The sequence below is a fragment of the Henckelia pumila genome, chromosome 2 (assembly GCF_033568475.1).
Source record: "Henckelia pumila isolate YLH828 chromosome 2, ASM3356847v2, whole genome shotgun sequence".
NCBI lineage: Eukaryota > Viridiplantae > Streptophyta > Magnoliopsida > Lamiales > Gesneriaceae > Henckelia > Henckelia pumila.
The window spans coordinates 190,444,612-190,466,289 of NC_133121.1; the positions used below are offsets into that span (position 1 = coordinate 190,444,612).

The 21,678-nt window shown below is 34.3% G+C and overlaps 1 protein-coding gene and 1 long non-coding RNA gene across 2 annotated transcripts; both read right to left on the bottom strand.

Moving 5' to 3' along the window:
* Nucleotides 1-432: 432 nt before the first annotated feature.
* Nucleotides 433-1,359, bottom strand: LOC140879241 (uncharacterized). Its single transcript, XM_073282918.1, has 2 exons — nt 1,047-1,359; nt 433-533 (listed from the first exon to the last, which is right to left on the bottom strand). Exons 1-2 carry the CDS (start codon nt 1,357-1,359, stop codon nt 433-435), a joined length of 414 nt encoding a protein of 137 aa, XP_073139019.1.
* A 6,451-nt stretch (nt 1,360-7,810) lies between these two features.
* On the bottom strand, nt 7,811-19,933 carry LOC140885033 (uncharacterized). The gene is made up of 3 exons (XR_012150787.1): nt 19,318-19,933; nt 16,810-17,330; nt 7,811-10,812 (listed from the first exon to the last, which is right to left on the bottom strand). It is a non-coding gene; the product is annotated as an uncharacterized lncRNA (long non-coding RNA).
* Nucleotides 19,934-21,678: the final 1,745 nt, after the last annotated feature.

Below are 21,678 nucleotides of genomic sequence, written 5' to 3' on the forward strand. Positions count from 1 at the left end.
TTCAGTAATATTTCAAAGTCTTCTCAATGCGGGGGGGGGGGGGGGGGGGGTGCTTCAAAGATGGTGCGGGTTTGCATGTGCATCATGTTTCAGCAAAAAGTTTCTTGCACAGGGTAGCACGGGTGCACATCAGCATTGCACTTGGCTATTTGGTCTGTATGCAAAGTAGCACGGGGGCACTTATATTTGTAAAATTAGGCTTCAAAGACACACACAAGTTTACCCAAAAAGAAATGATTAACAAAATTAAAGAAAAACAATACCAAGAATTAAATGAAAAAACAAAAAAAAAAAAATTTGAGTTGCCTCCCAAAAAGCGCTTGGTTTAGAGTCGCCAGCCATACTGTCACCCTCTTTACTCCAAATCGTTGAGCAGAATGCAATCAACATTCCATACTTCATTTCCAAATTAGTGTTTGACTCTTTGCCCATTCACCTTGAATGTCTGCCATCGGGACATTTTAGTTCAATTTCCCAATGCAGAAACACCCTCTCCACTATAAAAGGCCCTGACCAACGCGATTTCAGCTTACCTGGAAAAAATTTCAAACGAGAATTAAAAAATAAAACTTGCTAGCCCGATTCAAATTACCTTCTCAAGATATGTTTGTCATGTCATTTCTTTGTTTGCTCTTTATAGATCTTGGCATTCTCATACGCCTCATTGCAAAATTCCTCCAACTCATTCAACTGTTGCTTTCTCAAATCTCAGAAAGCTTCAAGATCCAAATTTAGCTTCTTCACAGCCCAAAACGCCTTATGCTCAAGTTCCAATGGTAGGTGACAAGCTTTTAAAAAATCCAACCGATACGACGATATCCCAATGGGTGTCTTGAATGCGGTTCTATATGCCCACAGTGTATCATCCAGCTTGATAGCCCAATCTTTTCGATTTGTCTTGACGGTTTTCTCCAATATCTGTTTGACTTACCGGTTAGAGACTTCCGCTTGGCTATTTGTTTGCGGATGATAGGTGCATGCCACCTTATGTCTGACACCATAATTAGTGAGCAATGTATCAAAAATTTTATTACAAAAGTACGTACCTTCTTCACTGATTATAGCTCGTGGAGTGCCAAATCGGGTGAAAATATTCTTTTGCAAAAATTTCACTACAACACGAGCATCATTAATAGAGGTGGCAATTGCTTCCACCCACTTCGAAACATAATTCACAGCTAGTAAAATATAAGTATAACCAAAAGATGGAGGAAAAGGCCCCATGAAATCAATACCCCACACATCAAAAAGTTCAACTTCCAAAATATTTGTGAGAGGCAATTCATGTTTGCGAGAAATATTTTTAGTCCTTTGACACTTATCACATGATTTCACCAAGGTATAAATATCCTTAAACATAGTAGGCCAATAAAAATCGGTTTGTAATACCTTAGCTGCAGTCTGTGATGCACCGAAGTGGCCTCCACATGTTGCTGAATGGCATTGTTCCAAGATTTTCTGTGCTTCTTGACCCGCCACACATCATCTGATCACTTTATCAGTGCATATTTTGAACACATAAGGGTCACCCCATAGAAAGAACTGTATATCGTGAAAGAACTTTTTTCTTTTGATGGCGGTTCAAATATGGGGGTAAAGCACCACAAGACAAAAATTTAGCGATATCAGCAAACCATGGGAGAGAAGTTTTTACCTAAAAAATTTGTTCATCGGGGAACATTTCTTTGATTACATCCTCTTCCTTGACGTTCTCCAACTCAAGTCTAGAAAAATGGTCTGCTACTTTATTCTTGCTCCTTTTTTTATCCTTAACTTCAAAATAAAACTCTTGTAAAATTAAAATCCACCTAATCAAGCATGGCTTTGCATCCTTCTTGGCGAACAAGTAGTGAATTGATGCATGTTCAGTGTAAAAAATCACTTTAGTACCAATTAAATAAGGCCTAAATTTATCAAAAGCAAAAACTACTGCAAGCATCTCTTTTTAAGTTGTGGCATGGTGTAGTTTTGCTGTGCAGCATCCATAGTACGACTGACATAATAAATAGCTCAAAACAATTTATCTCTGTGTTGACCCAAAACTGCTCCAACCGCATAATCACTAGCGTCACACATCAACTCAAATTGCTCTTTCCAATCCGGAACTATCATGATAGGCGCTGTGATCAATGTCGTCTTAATCTTCTTAAAGGCCTGCAAACAATCATCATAAAAAATGAAAGTGGAGTCTTTTTCAAGTAAATTATATAGAGGTCTAGTGATATTAAAAAAATATTTAATAAATCGACGATATAACCCCACATGTCATAAGAAACTTCAAATGCCCTTGATATTCTTAGGTGGTGGAGCTTCTCAATTGCGACAACTTTGACTCTATCCACCTATAGTCCCCTTGATAATACTTTATGGCGAAGGACAATGCCCTCTTGGACCATAAAGTGACACTTTTCCCAATTAAGAACTAAGTTCTTTTCTTGACATCTTTGCAACACAAGGGAAAGGTTATGCAAACAATGATCAAAAGATGAGCCAAATACCGAAAAATCTAACATGGCCGTATCAAGCTGAACATCTCCTATTTTACAAGGAATCAAAAACATGTCTGGATCCTTGCATTTTTCAGGTTTCTTTCTCTGAATCGCAGCAGAAACATGTTCTCCTAGTTCAACTTTCTTACATCCCTTCAACTTTTGTTTTCTCTTCACAGAACATAATTCTTTCAAAAATTTAGCATATCGATGTACTTGTTTAATAGCATCTAATAATGGAATATTTATGTAGTACCTAAAATCTAATCTACTAAATCGCATGCATTAAATTTAATAAATATTAGGATTATTATTTTTAAGTTTAATTGATTTAAATTTTTTATTTGATTTATGTGTTAATAAAATGTTAATTGTTTAAAATATATTCATTTAAAATATTTTATTATACTACTTAATTATTTTAAAGATATTTAAAGGTTTAAGATTTATTTATTTAAATGATTTTATTGTACTAACTATTTAATTAATGTTTTAATTATTTTAATTTATTTGTCTAAATGATTTTTATCGTGCAATTCAATTGTTTCAAATATTTTAAAAGGTTTTAAGCTGCTTAATTAAATGATTCTAATTACTTAGCTTGTTCTTTTAAATGGATTTAATTGCCTAACTCATTTAAATATTTTTGGTTGTCCAACCAGTTTATTTTAAATAACTTGAGTTTAGCGGTTAAATATTTTAAATTATTTTGAATGCCTAGATTATTTATTTAAATGCTTTTAACTGCCCAAGCCGTTTTTAAAGGTTTCTATTTCGCTTGTGTATTATTTAAATGACTTTTAATCGTTCATTTAGTTTATTTAAATTATTTTAACCGCTCTGCTATTATTTAAATATTCTAATTATCGCCGTGACTTCAAAATATTTAATGTCCTTAATACATTGATCATATAACATATTCTTTTTCTTCATTACTTAATCTAATAATCTTTCAATGTAAGCATGGTTGTATGATAATGTACCTTTGTTTGCCATATGTAATGTGGGATTCCCAAGGTGTAGAGACCAAGGGAATAATTTTGATTGTGGTGTGTTTACTTGCCTATGGGCGGAGTGTTATGCTCATGATTACCCTTTTATATGGAATTATCAGCCTGATTGCAACATAGACGGTACAAGGTCACACGTTGCTGCAACCATCCAAAATAACAAAAATGAGTTGATGAAAATGGATTCAGGGAAATGAGAATGGAGTGGAAAATTATTTTTGGTGTATTTTGTACTGTTTTTTGATCGGATGGATAATTGTCTTCATGAAGTTGGTACTGTATTTTGTTAGAATGGATGTGTTCCAATTTATTGAATCGCTAATATGTGTTAGTTGACTAGATATGGTTGTTAGCTGAAACGACCCTGACTCAACATTAAATAATAATTAAATAAAATACGGAATTTTCAAATATTTTAAAAATTTTTATTTAAAATTTCTGCATGACCTTTCTATTTATAATACAACCCACCTGTCTCAGACAGCAACCAAAATAAAAATAAAAGAAATAGACAACTGACGACACAAGAACTAGACCGAGACAAGAACGAGGCCCAAAAGAGAGGTTCGACATAACAAATATCCACAAGATTAGAAATCTAATGTTTGCATGCCCAAAAACAATGCTATCAAAACATTACATATACATCTGACAAATAAGCAAAATAAATGCTTCTTAACATGAGAATTCTAGTAACTATGCGGAAAACGAGCAAAGGTCGGAGGGATGTGCCATGCCCGCATCACAGTCCACTCGATAGTCTTGCCCCTCAATCTCAATGAAATGCACCTCACCTGAAAGGAAGAAAGAAGCGGAGTGAGTCTAAAAGACCCAGCAAGAATATGGGGGGATAACGAGTACTACGTAAATACAAGCACACGCAGGTTAAAAATAACTGATACTAAAAAAAAAATACCTTTGTTTTGTGCCCTTACTTTAAACAAGTGAATAAACTTCAAAATTAAAGAGAGAACTTGAAATAAAACATATGCATGGCTAAGTCATGTATAATCAATGAATCTGCATAAACTGTATCTGAATCTGTAACTGTGAACTTAGATCCTTGATTGTGACCCTGTGGTTTCGATCATGATCATGGCTGCAGTGCACTATGCCGCAAGGAAGTCAGGATAACACCCAACTCGATCTTGCCCTGTATTTGGTAAGGTAGGTCAAGATGCCTCTCAACCCCACACATACACGTCATTTCTATATTTGGTAAGGTAGGTCAAGATGCCTCTCAACCCCACACATACACGTCATTTCTATAGTCACAATCATCTCACTTCGTTCATAAAAATATTTTCTTTCATACTTTCTTTCTTGAATATGGGACTTAGCATGCATATGTAAATATGAATTACATGTAAACGTTAATAAATAATCATGCATATGACTCACACATGGATGATCGGGATGGTGATTTAGGAGACAACCCAAAGGATGGAGAATTTAACCCACAATTTGCACTTACGACTAACTTAAGCGGTTAGCCCGTAAAATTTATAACTTGCTCGCTTCTTAACCAAAAAGGATTCAGTTTGAAACCACAACTCCACGACACTTAGACCTAAGTACAAAAGTCGTCCTCGGAATTTATTTCCTAAGCGAGCTATTTTTAAAGAAAGGGTTTCCGGGCAGCAGCCCTTGAGGCGAAACAGATTCTGCGCCTCTAACATTAAAAATCTAGAACTCGACCGAGACTTAACCGAATTAATTCCTGCTTGAACCGACATATTACCAACATCCTAAACTAATTCCAGACCCGAGCCCCTATCCAAAACCCGAGCCTAAACCCCATTTAGAAAATATTTTCCGGACAGCAGCTACATGAGGCAAAACAGATTTCTGCGCACTCTCTTCTCTTATGCCTAAAATTCAACCGAAACTTAACCAAATTCATTTCCGCTCGAACCGGCATATTCCCAACATCTTGGACTAGTTCTAGACCCGAGACCTTAGCCAAAACCCGAGCCTAACCCTGCTATAAGAACAGATTTCTGGACAGCAAGCATTAAACCCAAAAATTCTGCACATACACTCTCCCTAGAATTGAAACCTCTTGCCAACAACCAACAACCACATCGAGTCATCCTATATACTACCACGTGAACTACATATCATCCATGGTAGCTCTAAATCACCATCCAAATCAACACAACAAACACCAAATGTTCGAACCAAAACAAGAAGGAAAAATCTGGAAAGTGTTCGAACCAACAAGCTATGAAAACTCTGAAATTTCAACCACCCAAGACAAGGTAATAATCTGAAAATTTGAACAAACAAGTTAAGAAACTAATCTGAAATAATCGAACACAATGCTAAAGGAAAAATTCTGGAAAATGTTCGAACACCCCAAACCAAGGAATAACCTGAACAAAAAAAAAGATCGAACTCCATGCCATAAAAACTCTGAAATTTCGAACCACCAAGATAGGCAATAAACTGGGAAGGGTTCGAACAACAAGACAAGGTAAATTTCTGAACCAAATTCGAACACCAAGCATGAAGAAAATCTGAGAAGTATTCGAACCATGCCTTGAAGAAGAATCTGGAAAATATTTGGGCCATAAACATATGCTCATTTCAATCCTCAACAAAACAATATCATAGCAACATAAATCCTCAAGAATGGAATGCGGACTGCTCATGTATTTTCAGAAAATGAAAACAGAAAACAGGGCATGTATATATATATATGTTTCGAAGATCATGAAATGCAACAATCAAGCTAAGCTAATCTACATGGTGAAGAAAGAAAAGGAAGCCACATTCTTGCCTGGACTTGAGAAGAATCGAAAAGAAAAGCAGGGACTGCAGCGCCGAACGGAGCTTGGGAGATCTGCGTTGGAACCGAGCTGGAAACGAGCTGAAATCAAGCTCAAGGTGGACAGGAAACTCTCGACCAGCTAGCTAAAGAGGTGTTGCGCCGGAACTAAAGAAGAGGGAAGAACGGGCGGCATTCCAAGCTAGGAAAAAAATGAAGCCGATGGAGAGCTTAGAGAGAATGGAGGTGGAGTCACGTATGGGAGTGTGTGTGATTTAGGGGTTAGGGTTATGTATTAAAATTGAGTGTGTAGGTGTGTGTATGTATAGTTGTACTTATAGGAAATTCGAGTGTGTATGAGTATTAGGGAGAAAGTGCTACACATTTTAAAGAAATGCTAGACCAAACTAAACAATTTAGGAATATGAATTAAATTGCACTAAATAAAACACAAGCTAAAAATTCAGAAATTAAAATACAACACTTTAAATATTCTGATGTCACGGCAACGAGTAAATATTTAAAATATCGAACAGAGCGATTTAAAATAATTTAAACAAACTTGACTAACATTTAAAAGTAAATTAAATAAATATACGAGCGGAAATAAAACCTTTAAAATAATTTAGACAAATAAAAAAAAGGATTTAAATAGGTAAGCTAGACATTTAAAATAATTTAAAACAATTAACCGCTAAACATAATCTATTTAAAATAAATAAGTTGAACACTCAAAAATATTTAAATAAATAAACTAAAAAGTTAAAATAATTTAAAAGAATAAACTAAACTATTAAAAATTAAAAATTAAAAATTAAAAATTAAAAATTAAAATAATTTAAGTATGCAATCTTAAACCTTTAAAATATTTAAAACAATTTAAATTGCGCAATAAAAAATCAATTAGACAAATGAACTTAAACAATTAAAAACATTAATTAAATAGTCAGTAAAATAAAATCATTTGAATAAATAATAAAATATTCTATTAGCACGTAATTCAAATAAGGAATTTAAATCATATAAACTTAAAAAAATTAAAAATCCTAATATTTATTAAATTAATGCATGCGATTTAATAGATTGGATTTTAGGCGTCACAATTCCTTCCCCCCTTAAATGGAATTTCGTCCTCGAAATTCAAGACTTACAACTTGGTTTGAATACCTTAGACCAGATCAACACTAAATTCCTATTTTTCACTCACATGAGTTGGCCCAAATCAGCTTTCGCTGCGCACTCCGATGCTTACTGCTATCTATATCATTAAGGACCTGACTAACTCTTACTGCAAAATAAATTTGCAAACTCTTATTTATTCTCAAATGATTGTAGCCTAAGAGAATTTTCTAATCACTGTTCCCATGCGACTGTAAGAGTTTTCAATTCGCCACCTAAACTCCTAAAATATCTGATACTTTCCTTTGTTTGATAACCTTAAATCCTGGATCGCAATTTCAAGCATTAAAGTTCCTGTATACCCATTAAAGAATTTATGTCGATCTTACTAATAACTTAAAAAAAACCTTTCTAACAACGAAACTACGCTTAACGTCTATTTACCAATTAAACTTAACTTCTACAATGTAGAACTCGAGCTCTTAAGAAATTCACAAGTTCCCAAAATACTTAGCGACTAAACACTTAAAATTTTCTAAATAGGATAGCTAAGTGACTATATGATTCTACCTCGTTAGGACTCAAGATAAGATAAGAATCTGACTCATACTTCCACAACAAATCTCTACGGCATGCCCAAACGATACAACGAATTACCAATCTCCTCAACAATCGCGTAAGGATCGACGACGTGTTAATTCTCTTATATTCCCAAATCGTTAATATTACGGAACATTGATATCTTCAAGAACAACTTAATATCCATTTTGAAATTCTAGAGGTCTACGCCACTTATTAGCAATGCTACGCTTAATGCTCTTGGACTATGCTCAAACCCCTTATTAGTTACTATAACTCACAACGCTTCTAAGGATAATTAAAATTTCCCAACAGATTTATCCACTGTTCTATCCAAGATACAACGACTAAGAAATCCATATTTACACTTCAAGTCAAAATATACCACGAGCTATTAACCACTTATTGGATTAGGTGGTCTCTAAGTACCCAATCAATCCTTACATATCGCATGAAGACAAAACTCAAATCCCTAGTTCAACTCGACAATAAATTTGAAAATCCAAAAATTTCCAAATCATTATATGTATAACCTGAATTCATATTTCAAGAAATTAGTACCCAATTAGGCACCTCGAAGAGTTTGTAACCTGGTCGAAAAGGCTTTCTAATTGATCCTCCAGTACTTTAGTATTTTCATATAACCAATTCTACAGCTTATCCAGAAAACTAACTGAACATCCTATTCATCATTCTATTCCCATAGTTGGTGCAATAGCCTTACCGGTTGACATACACAAAATCTGAGAATTCAAATGTAAAGTACCCAAAAGTCTCTACTGACAACTTTATTTCTTAACTCGCAACTGTTCACCCATTCAGCTTTACCAAAATCATCTGTTTACTCTAACAATCCTATTTAGAATTGAATCCACCTATTCATTTAATTTACTAGCTAGTTGTCTACTCGCTAGAACTAGTTATAACTAGTAGTCGACATTCCTCGGATCACAACAATAACTTAGGATTTTATCTAGTACTAATACTAAATTCCAATAGTCTAAACATTTACTAAGCGGTTACGAGTTGATTCTCTACACCAGAATAGAAATGATAATTTGAAACTATGATCCACCCAAATAATTCAACATGATGGATCAGGAAAGGAAAACAGTCATACAAGTAATGCTGCTTAATATGAAATGAAATAATGCAAGCATTACAAACAAACGAGCTGAATATAAAAATCTAGATAAGTGAAAACAACTCACTCATAATTCAACTCTAGGGGTGAATGAATAATAATGTCGGCTACGTGAATAATAAATATGAGCCAACAAGATACAAACCTCGTGATCATTCATAATGGTAATGAAATCATGCTCAAACAATCCAAGCACAATTAAGAGCAATCGGTGTGACTTCAGTCGAGAGAAGTCCACACACGTCAATAATCAGGGAAAACAGCAGTCTCAAAGTAAAATCAGATGTCAGTCACACTACGTAAGTAGATTACCAAAAAGAAAGGCAAGGTGAATCTTACTCACATCAACATGCGACCCTAGAACCGAAGAAAAATTTCAAGAAGTAATAAACATGAACAAGAGTTTATTAAGAAGTTCAACTAATGCCAAAGTGGCAAAATTCAACGCTGATTAATGCCATACAAATTCATCAATGCTCAAAGGAAGTGCAAAGAAATTTCAGGTACTCAAAAGAATATGTTGCAACGGATTTGAGCACAAAAGAAGGAAAAAGGAAATAACGATCGGAATAGTAGTTCACGTAATTGAAAGACTCATAATAACCGACTCACTAATCCTCGAAATCATATTTGCCCAAATAACAAAAGAAGGACTCAAACTATCCATAATAATATAAAACCAAGTTCGTATCCCAAGTCTTCGCACGAGATCGATTCATAAACTTAACTGACAAAGCAAGCACCTATGTAATTCTAAGCAAACTATTCACTTAGTTACATCCGATTAAAATCCAGTATAAATAAACAACGTACAATAATAGCACACAATTGAAATCCCCTAATATGCAAGTTCAATATTTTCCATCAAGTTCCTATAATCTCATAAAATTATTAACACTACCTAATAACTTAAATAACTTCCACGTACTGTCCAAAAATGGAAGGAATATTGGCACACCAACTCCATTTAACTTGGGACCGCATGCTAAAAAAAATAAACATTTGAATGGTACACTTTAAACTACTAAAACAAATTTTTAAACGAAAATAAACACTAAACTATGCACTTAAACAAATTGAACATCTAGTTTTAAAAAAAATATTTTAAAAAGAATGTGACATCAAAACATTTAAGGTAATAAATCTAGTACGACTACCATATAAAATTTATTAAACTTACAGACTTTGAGGCGAGACTTCTCGAGTTTCTTGCAACCGGCAGTAGGCACAACCCAAACCAGAACCATGCTCTGATACCAACTGAAACGACCCTGACTCAACATTAAATAATAATTAAATAAAATACGGAATTTTCAAATATTTTAAAAATTTTTATTTAAAATTTCTGCATGACCTTTCTATTTATAATACAACCCACCTGTCTCAGACAGCAACCAAAATAAAAATAAAAGAAATAGACAACTGACGACACAAGAACTAGACCGAGACAAGAACGAGGCCCAAAAGAGAGGTTCGACATAACAAATATCCACAAGATTAGAAATCTAATGTTTGCATGCCCAAAAACAATGCTATCAAAACATTACATATACATCTGACAAATAAGCAAAATAAATGCTTCTTAACATGAGAATTCTAGTAACTATGCGGAAAACGAGCAAAGGTCGGAGGGATGTGCCATGCCCGCATCACAGTCCACTCGATAGTCTTGCCCCTCAATCTCAATGAAATGCACCTCACCTGAAAGGAAGAAAGAAGCGGAGTGAGTCTAAAAGACCCAGCAAGAATATGGGGGGATAACGAGTACTACGTAAATACAAGCACACGCAGGTTAAAAATAACTGATACTAAAAAAAAAATACCTTTGTTTTGTGCCCTTACTTTAAACAAGTGAATAAACTTCAAAATTAAAGAGAGAACTTGAAATAAAACATATGCATGGCTAAGTCATGTATAATCAATGAATCTGCATAAACTGTATCTGAATCTGTAACTGTGAACTTAGATCCTTGATTGTGACCCTGTGGTTTCGATCATGATCATGGCTGCAGTGCACTATGCCGCAAGGAAGTCAGGATAACACCCAACTCGATCTTGCCCTGTATTTGGTAAGGTAGGTCAAGATGCCTCTCAACCCCACACATACACGTCATTTCTATATTTGGTAAGGTAGGTCAAGATGCCTCTCAACCCACACATACACGTCATTTCTATAGTCACAATCATCTCACTTCGTTCATAAAAATATTTTCTTTCATACTTTCTTTCTTGAATATGGGACTTAGCATGCATATGTAAATATGAATTACATGTAAACGTTAATAAATAATCATGCATATGACTCACACATGGATGATCGGGATGGTGATTTAGGAGACAACCCAAAGGATGGAGAATTTAACCCACAATTTGCACTTACGACTAACTTAAGCGGTTAGCCCGTAAAATTTATAACTTGCTCGCTTCTTAACCAAAAAGGATTCAGTTTGAAACCACAACTCCACGACACTTAGACCTAAGTACAAAAGTCGTCCTCGGAATTTATTTCCTAAGCGAGCTATTTTTAAAGAAAGGGTTTCCGGGCAGCAGCCCTTGAGGCGAAACAGATTCTGCGCCTCTAACATTAAAAATCTAGAACTCGACCGAGACTTAACCGAATTAATTCCTGCTTGAACCGACATATTACCAACATCCTAAACTAATTCCAGACCCGAGCCCCTATCCAAAACCCGAGCCTAAACCCCATTTAGAAAATATTTTCCGGACAGCAGCTACATGAGGCAAAACAGATTTCTGCGCACTCTCTTCTCTTATGCCTAAAATTCAACCGAAACTTAACCAAATTCATTTCCGCTCGAACCGGCATATTCCCAACATCTTGGACTAGTTCTAGACCCGAGACCTTAGCCAAAACCCGAGCCTAACCCTGCTATAAGAACAGATTTCTGGACAGCAAGCATTAAACCCAAAAATTCTGCACATACACTCTCCCTAGAATTGAAACCTCTTGCCAACAACCAACAACCACATCGAGTCATCCTATATACTACCACGTGAACTACATATCATCCATGGTAGCTCTAAATCACCATCCAAATCAACACAACAAACACCAAATGTTCGAACCAAAACAAGAAGGAAAAATCTGGAAAGTGTTCGAACCAACAAGCTATGAAAACTCTGAAATTTCAACCACCCAAGACAAGGTAATAATCTGAAAATTTGAACAAACAAGTTAAGAAACTAATCTGAAATAATCGAACACAATGCTAAAGGAAAAATTCTGGAAAATGTTCGAACACCCCAAACCAAGGAATAACCTGAACAAAAAAAAAGATCGAACTCCATGCCATAAAACTCTGAAATTTCGAACCACCAAGATAGGCAATAAACTGGGAAGGGTTCGAACAACAAGACAAGGTAAATTTCTGAACCAAATTCGAACACCAAGCATGAAGAAAATCTGAGAAGTATTCGAACCATGCCTTGAAGAAGAATCTGGAAAATATTTGGGCCATAAACATATGCTCATTTCAATCCTCAACAAAACAATATCATAGCAACATAAATCCTCAAGAATGGAATGCGGACTGCTCATGTATTTTCAGAAAATGAAAACAGAAAACAGGGCATGTATATATATATATGTTTCGAAGATCATGAAATGCAACAATCAAGCTAAGCTAATCTACATGGTGAAGAAAGAAAAGGAAGCCACATTCTTGCCTGGACTTGAGAAGAATCGAAAAGAAAAGCAGGGACTGCAGCGCCGAATGGAGCTTGGGAGATCTGCGTTGGAACCGAGCTGGAAACGAGCTGAAATCAAGCTCAAGGTGGACAGGAAACTCTCGACCAGCTAGCTAAAGAGGTGTTGCGCCGGAACTAAAGAAGAGGGAAGAACGGGCGGCATTCCAAGCTAGGAAAAAAATGAAGCCGATGGAGAGCTTAGAGAGAATGGAGGTGGAGTCACGTATGGGAGTGTGTGTGATTTAGGGGTTAGGGTTATGTATTAAAATTGAGTGTGTAGGTGTGTGTATGTATAGTTGTACTTATAGGAAATTCGAGTGTGTATGAGTATTAGGGAGAAAGTGCTACACATTTTAAAGAAATGCTAGACCAAACTAAACAATTTAGGAATATGAATTAAATTGCACTAAATAAAACACAAGCTAAAAATTCAGAAATTAAAATACAACACTTTAAATATTCTGATGTCACGGCAACGAGTAAATATTTAAAATATCGAACAGAGCGATTTAAAATAATTTAAACAAACTTGACTAACATTTAAAAGTAAATTAAATAAATATACGAGCGGAAATAAAACCTTTAAAATAATTTAGACAAATAAAAAAAAGGATTTAAATAGGTAAGCTAGACATTTAAAATAATTTAAAACAATTAACCGCTAAACATAATCTATTTAAAATAAATAAGTTGAACACTCAAAAATATTTAAATAAATAAACTAAAAAGTTAAAATAATTTAAAAGAATAAACTAAACTATTAAAAATTAAAAATTAAAAATTAAAAATTAAAAATTAAAATAATTTAAGTATGCAATCTTAAACCTTTAAAATATTTAAAACAATTTAAATTGCGCAATAAAAAATCAATTAGACAAATGAACTTAAACAATTAAAAACATTAATTAAATAGTCAGTAAAATAAAATCATTTGAATAAATAATAAAATATTCTATTAGCACGTAATTCAAATAAGGAATTTAAATCATATAAACTTAAAAAAATTAAAAATCCTAATATTTATTAAATTAATGCATGCGATTTAATAGATTGGATTTTAGGCGTCACAATTCCTTCCCCCCTTAAATGGAATTTCGTCCTCGAAATTCAAGACTTACAACTTGGTTTGAATACCTTAGACCAGATCAACACTAAATTCCTATTTTTCACTCACATGAGTTGGCCCAAATCAGCTTTCGCTGCGCACTCCGATGCTTACTGCTATCTATATCATTAAGGACCTGACTAACTCTTACTGCAAAATAAATTTGCAAACTCTTATTTATTCTCAAATGATTGTAGCCTAAGAGAATTTTCTAATCACTGTTCCCATGCGACTGTAAGAGTTTTCAATTCGCCACCTAAACTCCTAAAATATCTGATACTTTCCTTTGTTTGATAACCTTAAATCCTGGATCGCAATTTCAAGCATTAAAGTTCCTGTATACCCATTAAAGAATTTATGTCGATCTTACTAATAACTTAAAAAAAAACCTTTCTAACAACGAAACTACGCTTAACGTCTATTTACCAATTAAACTTAACTTCTACAATGTAGAACTCGAGCTCTTAAGAAATTCACAAGTTCCCAAAATACTTAGCGACTAAACACTTAAAATTTTCTAAATAGGATAGCTAAGTGACTATATGATTCTACCTCGTTAGGACTCAAGATAAGATAAGAATCTGACTCATACTTCCACAACAAATCTCTACGGCATGCCCAAACGATACAACGAATTACCAATCTCCTCAACAATCGCGTAAGGATCGACGACGTGTTAATTCTCTTATATTCCCAAATCGTTAATATTACGGAACATTGATATCTTCAAGAACAACTTAATATCCATTTTGAAATTCTAGAGGTCTACGCCACTTATTAGCAATGCTACGCTTAATGCTCTTGGACTATGCTCAAACCCCTTATTAGTTACTATAACTCACAACGCTTCTAAGGATAATTAAAATTTCCCAACAGATTTATCCACTGTTCTATCCAAGATACAACGACTAAGAAATCCATATTTACACTTCAAGTCAAAATATACCACGAGCTATTAACCACTTATTGGATTAGGTGGTCTCTAAGTACCCAATCAATCCTTACATATCGCATGAAGACAAAACTCAAATCCCTAGTTCAACTCGACAATAAATTTGAAAATCCAAAAATTTCCAAATCATTATATGTATAACCTGAATTCATATTTCAAGAAATTAGTACCCAATTAGGCACCTCGAAGAGTTTGTAACCTGGTCGAAAAGGCTTTCTAATTGATCCTCCAGTACTTTAGTATTTTCATATAACCAATTCTACAGCTTATCCAGAAAACTAACTGAACATCCTATTCATCATTCTATTCCCATAGTTGGTGCAATAGCCTTACCGGTTGACATACACAAAATCTGAGAATTCAAATGTAAAGTACCCAAAAGTCTCTACTGACAACTTTATTTCTTAACTCGCAACTGTTCACCCATTCAGCTTTACCAAAATCATCTGTTTACTCTAACAATCCTATTTAGAATTGAATCCACCTATTCATTTAATTTACTAGCTAGTTGTCTACTCGCTAGAACTAGTTATAACTAGTAGTCGACATTCCTCGGATCACAACAATAACTTAGGATTTTATCTAGTACTAATACTAAATTCCAATAGTCTAAACATTTACTAAGCGGTTACGAGTTGATTCTCTACACCAGAATAGAAATGATAATTTGAAACTATGATCCACCCAAATAATTCAACATGATGGATCAGGAAAGGAAAACAGTCATACAAGTAATGCTGCTTAATATGAAATGAAATAATGCAAGCATTACAAACAAACGAGCTGAATATAAAAATCTAGATAAGTGAAAACAACTCACTCATAATTCAACTCTAGGGGTGAATGAATAATAATGTCGGCTACGTGAATAATAAATATGAGCCAACAAGATACAAACCTCGTGATCATTCATAATGGTAATGAAATCATGCTCAAACAATCCAAGCACAATTAAGAGCAATCGGTGTGACTTCAGTCGAGAGAAGTCCACACACGTCAATAATCAGGGAAAACAGCAGTCTCAAAGTAAAATCAGATGTCAGTCACACTACGTAAGTAGATTACCAAAAAGAAAGGCAAGGTGAATCTTACTCACATCAACATGCGACCCTAGAACCGAAGAAAAATTTCAAGAAGTAATAAACATGAACAAGAGTTTATTAAGAAGTTCAACTAATGCCAAAGTGGCAAAATTCAACGCTGATTAATGCCATACAAATTCATCAATGCTCAAAGGAAGTGCAAAGAAATTTCAGGTACTCAAAAGAATATGTTGCAACGGATTTGAGCACAAAAGAAGGAAAAAGGAAATAACGATCGGAATAGTAGTTCACGTAATTGAAAGACTCATAATAACCGACTCACTAATCCTCGAAATCATATTTGCCCAAATAACAAAAGAAGGACTCAAACTATCCATAATAATATAAAACCAAGTTCGTATCCCAAGTCTTCGCACGAGATCGATTCATAAACTTAACTGACAAAGCAAGCACCTATGTAATTCTAAGCAAACTATTCACTTAGTTACATCCGATTAAAATCCAGTATAAATAAACAACGTACAATAATAGCACACAATTGAAATCCCCTAATATGCAAGTTCAATATTTTCCATCAAGTTCCTATAATCTCATAAAATTATTAACACTACCTAATAACTTAAATAACTTCCACGTACTGTCCAAAAATGGAAGGAATATTGGCACACCAACTCCATTTAACTTGGGACCGCATGCTAAAAAAAATAAACATTTGAATGGTACACTTTAAACTACTAAAACAAATTTTTAAACGAAAATAAACACTAAACTATGCACTTAAACAAATTGAACATCTAGTTTTAAAAAAAATATTTTAAAAAGAATGTGACATCAAAACATTTAAGGTAATAAATCTAGTACGACTACCATATAAAATTTATTAAACTTACAGACTTTGAGGCGAGACTTCTCGAGTTTCTTGCAACCGGCAGTAGGCACAACCCAAACCAGAACCATGCTCTGATACCAACTGAAACGACCCTGACTCAACATTAAATAATAATTAAATAAAATACGGAATTTTCAAATATTTTAAAAATTTTTATTTAAAATTTCTGCATGACCTTTCTATTTATAATACAACCCACCTGTCTCAGACAGCAACCAAAATAAAAATAAAAGAAATAGACAACTGACGACACAAGAACTAGACCGAGACAAGAACGAGGCCCAAAAGAGAGGTTCGACATAACAAATATCCACAAGATTAGAAATCTAATGTTTGCATGCCCAAAAACAATGCTATCAAAACATTACATATACATCTGACAAATAAGCAAAATAAATGCTTCTTAACATGAGAATTCTAGTAACTATGCGGAAAACGAGCAAAGGTCGGAGGGATGTGCCATGCCCGCATCACAGTCCACTCGATAGTCTTGCCCCTCAATCTCAATGAAATGCACCTCACCTGAAAGGAAGAAAGAAGCGGAGTGAGTCTAAAAGACCCAGCAAGAATATGGGGGGATAACGAGTACTACGTAAATACAAGCACACGCAGGTTAAAAATAACTGATACTAAAAAAAAAATACCTTTGTTTTGTGCCCTTACTTTAAACAAGTGAATAAACTTCAAAATTAAAGAGAGAACTTGAAATAAAACATATGCATGGCTAAGTCATGTATAATCAATGAATCTGCATAAACTGTATCTGAATCTGTAACTGTGAACTTAGATCCTTGATTGTGACCCTGTGGTTTCGATCATGATCATGGCTGCAGTGCACTATGCCGCAAGGAAGTCAGGATAACACCCAACTCGATCTTGCCCTGTATTTGGTAAGGTAGGTCAAGATGCCTCTCAACCCCACACATACACGTCATTTCTATATTTGGTAAGGTAGGTCAAGATGCCTCTCAACCCCACACATACACGTCATTTCTATAGTCACAATCATCTCACTTCGTTCATAAAAATATTTTCTTTCATACTTTCTTTCTTGAATATGGGACTTAGCATGCATATGTAAATATGAATTACATGTAAACGTTAATAAATAATCATGCATATGACTCACACATGGATGATCGGGATGGTGATTTAGGAGACAACCCAAAGGATGGAGAATTTAACCCACAATTTGCACTTACGACTAACTTAAGCGGTTAGCCCGTAAAATTTATAACTTGCTCGCTTCTTAACCAAAAAGGATTCAGTTTGAAACCACAACTCCACGACACTTAGACCTAAGTACAAAAGTCGTCCTCGGAATTTATTTCCTAAGCGAGCTATTTTTAAAGAAAGGGTTTCCGGGCAGCAGCCCTTGAGGCGAAACAGATTCTGCGCCTCTAACATTAAAAATCTAGAACTCGACCGAGACTTAACCGAATTAATTCCTGCTTGAACCGACATATTACCAACATCCTAAACTAATTCCAGACCCGAGCCCCTATCCAAAACCCGAGCCTAAACCCCATTTAGAAAATATTTTCCGGACAGCAGCTACATGAGGCAAAACAGATTTCTGCGCACTCTCTTCTCTTATGCCTAAAATTCAACCGAAACTTAACCAAATTCATTTCCGCTCGAACCGGCATATTCCCAACATCTTGGACTAGTTCTAGACCCGAGACCTTAGCCAAAACCCGAGCCTAACCCTGCTATAAGAACAGATTTCTGGACAGCAAGCATTAAACCCAAAAATTCTGCACATACACTCTCCCTAGAATTGAAACCTCTTGCCAACAACCAACAACCACATCGAGTCATCCTATATACTACCACGTGAACTACATATCATCCATGGTAGCTCTAAATCACCATCCAAATCAACACAACAAACACCAAATGTTCGAACCAAAACAAGAAGGAAAAATCTGGAAAGTGTTCGAACCAACAAGCTATGAAAACTCTGAAATTTCAACCACCCAAGACAAGGTAATAATCTGAAAATTTGAACAAACAAGTTAAGAAACTAATCTGAAATAATCGAACACAATGCTAAAGGAAAAATTCTGGAAAATGTTCGAACACCCCAAACCAAGGAATAACCTGAACAAAAAAAAAGATCGAACTCCATGCCATAAAACTCTGAAATTTCGAACCACCAAGATAGGCAATAAACTGGGAAGGGTTCGAACAACAAGACAAGGTAAATTTCTGAACCAAATTCGAACACCAAGCATGAAGAAAATCTGAGAAGTATTCGAACCATGCCTTGAAGAAGAATCTGGAAAATATTTGGGCCATAAACATATGCTCATTTCAATCCTCAACAAAACAATATCATAGCAACATAAATCCTCAAGAATGGAATGCGGACTGCTCATGTATTTTCAGAAAATGAAAACAGAAAACAGGGCATGTATATATATATATGTTTCGAAGATCATGAAATGCAACAATCAAGCTAAGCTAATCTACATGGTGAAGAAAGAAAAGGAAGCCACATTCTTGCCTGGACTTGAGAAGAATCGAAAAGAAAAGCAGGGACTGCAGCGCCGAACGGAGCTTGGGAGATCTGCGTTGGAACCGAGCTGGAAACGAGCTGAAATCAAGCTCAAGGTGGACAGGAAACTCTCGACCAGCTAGCTAAAGAGGTGTTGCGCCGGAACTAAAGAAGAGGGAAGAACGGGCGGCATTCCAAGCTAGGAAAAAAATGAAGCCGATGGAGAGCTTAGAGAGAATGGAGGTGGAGTCATACGTATGGGAGTGTGTGTTTTAGGCATGAGTGTGTGTGATTTAGGGGTTAGGGTTATGTATTAAAATTGAGTGTGTAGGTGTGTGTATGTATAGTTGTATTTATAGGAAATTCGAGTGTGTATGAGTATTAGGGAGAAAGTGCTACACATTTTAAAGAAATGCTAGACCAAACTAAACAATTTAGGAATATGAATTAAATTGCACTAAATAAAACACAAGCTAAAAATTCAGAAATTAAAATACAACACTTTAAATATTCTGATGTCACGGCAACGAGTAAATATTTAAAATATCGAACAGAGCGATTTAAAATAATTTAAACAAACTTGACTAACATTTAAAAGTAAATTAAATAAATATACGAGCGGAAATAAAACCTTTAAAATAATTTAGACAAATAAAAAAAAGGATTTAAATAGGTAAGCTAGACATTTAAAATAATTTAAAACAATTAACCGCTAAACATAATCTATTTAAAATAAATAAGTTGAACACTCAAAAATATTTAAATAAATAAACTAAAAAGTTAAAATAATTTAAAAGAATAAACTAAACTATTAAAAATTAAAAATTAAAAATTAAAAATTAAAAATTAAAATAATTTAAGTATGCAATCTTAAACCTTTAAAATATTTAAAACAATTTAAATTGCGCAATAAAAAATCAATTAGACAAATGAACTTAAACAATTAAAAACATTAATTAAATAGTCAGTAAAATAAAATCATTTGAATAAATAATAAAATATTCTATTAGCACGTAATTCAAATAAGGAATTTAAATCATATAAACTTAAAAAAATTAAAAATCCTAATATTTATTAAATTAATGCATGCGATTTAATAGATTGGATTTTAGGCGTCACATTAGCACTTATAAATTGTTTGTCTCGCACTTTTATACAAAATTTTACAAGAAATGATACTTCATATAATCAATGTTATACTGTATTTACCTGTTAATGTACCACGAGTCAATACAACTGGTACTAAGTTTCTGACCTAGCACCAACATATTATACCAAGTAAAAAAAATTTTATTCTACACTTGTCTGCTAATGTACTACAAGATAATACAACTGGTACTGAGTTTTTTAATACACAACAACACCACCATTGTAAAAATGTATGTAAGATGTACCAAATTTAACATAACATTATACCACAATAAGACCGTATTATACTTTATTTGCCAGCTAATGTACTTCTAATAAATATAACCGATACTGAATTTCTAACCACGCACCAAAACCACAATGGTAAATATGTATGAAAGATGTACCAAATTTAACATAACAGCATACCGCAAATAGACTCTATTATACTTTCTTTTTTCATCTATTGTACTACTGGTCAATATAACTGATACTGCGTTTCTGACCACAATCCAACACTGTGGTAAACATGTATGGAAGATGTATCAAATTTAACAATACATAATACCGCAAATAGCCTCTATTATACCTCATTTTCCATATATTTTACCACCGTGAAATATAAACAGTACTGCGTTTCTGACCGTGCACCAACACCACAATGGTAAACATGTATGAAGAATGTACCAAATTTAACAACAAATAATACCTCAAATAGCCTCTATTGTACTGCATTTTCCATATATTGTACCACTGTGAAATATAACCAGTAATACGTTTCTGACTGCGCATTAACACCATCATGGTAAACATGTATGGAAGATGTACCAAATTTAACAAACCATCATACCGCAAATAGTATCTATTATACTTCAATTTCCATCTATTGTACTACTTGTCAATATAACTGGTACTGTGTTTTTTTACCAAGCATCAACACCACCACGGTAAACATGTATGAAAGATGTACTACATTTAACAACACATAATACCGGAAATAACCTCTATTATACCTCATTTTCCATATATTGTGCTACTGGGCAATATAATCGGTACTGCATTTCTGACGGCGCACCAACACCACCTTGGTAAACATGTATGGAAGATGTACCAAATTTAACATAACATCATACCACAAATAGTCTCTATTATACTTCATTTTCCATATATTGTACTACTGGTCAATATACCCTGTACTGCGTCTGACCACATACCAACATCACCATTGATGTTACAAAATTA

Coding starts and splice junctions, on each gene's coding strand:
- LOC140879241 (XM_073282918.1), bottom strand. CDS start 1,359: ATGTTTAAGGATATTTATACCTTGGTGAAATCATGTGATAAGTGTCAA. Junction 534..1,046: donor AGCTATAATCAGTGAAGAAG/GTACGTACTTTT, acceptor AATTTTTTCCAG/GTAAGCTGAAATCGCGTTGG.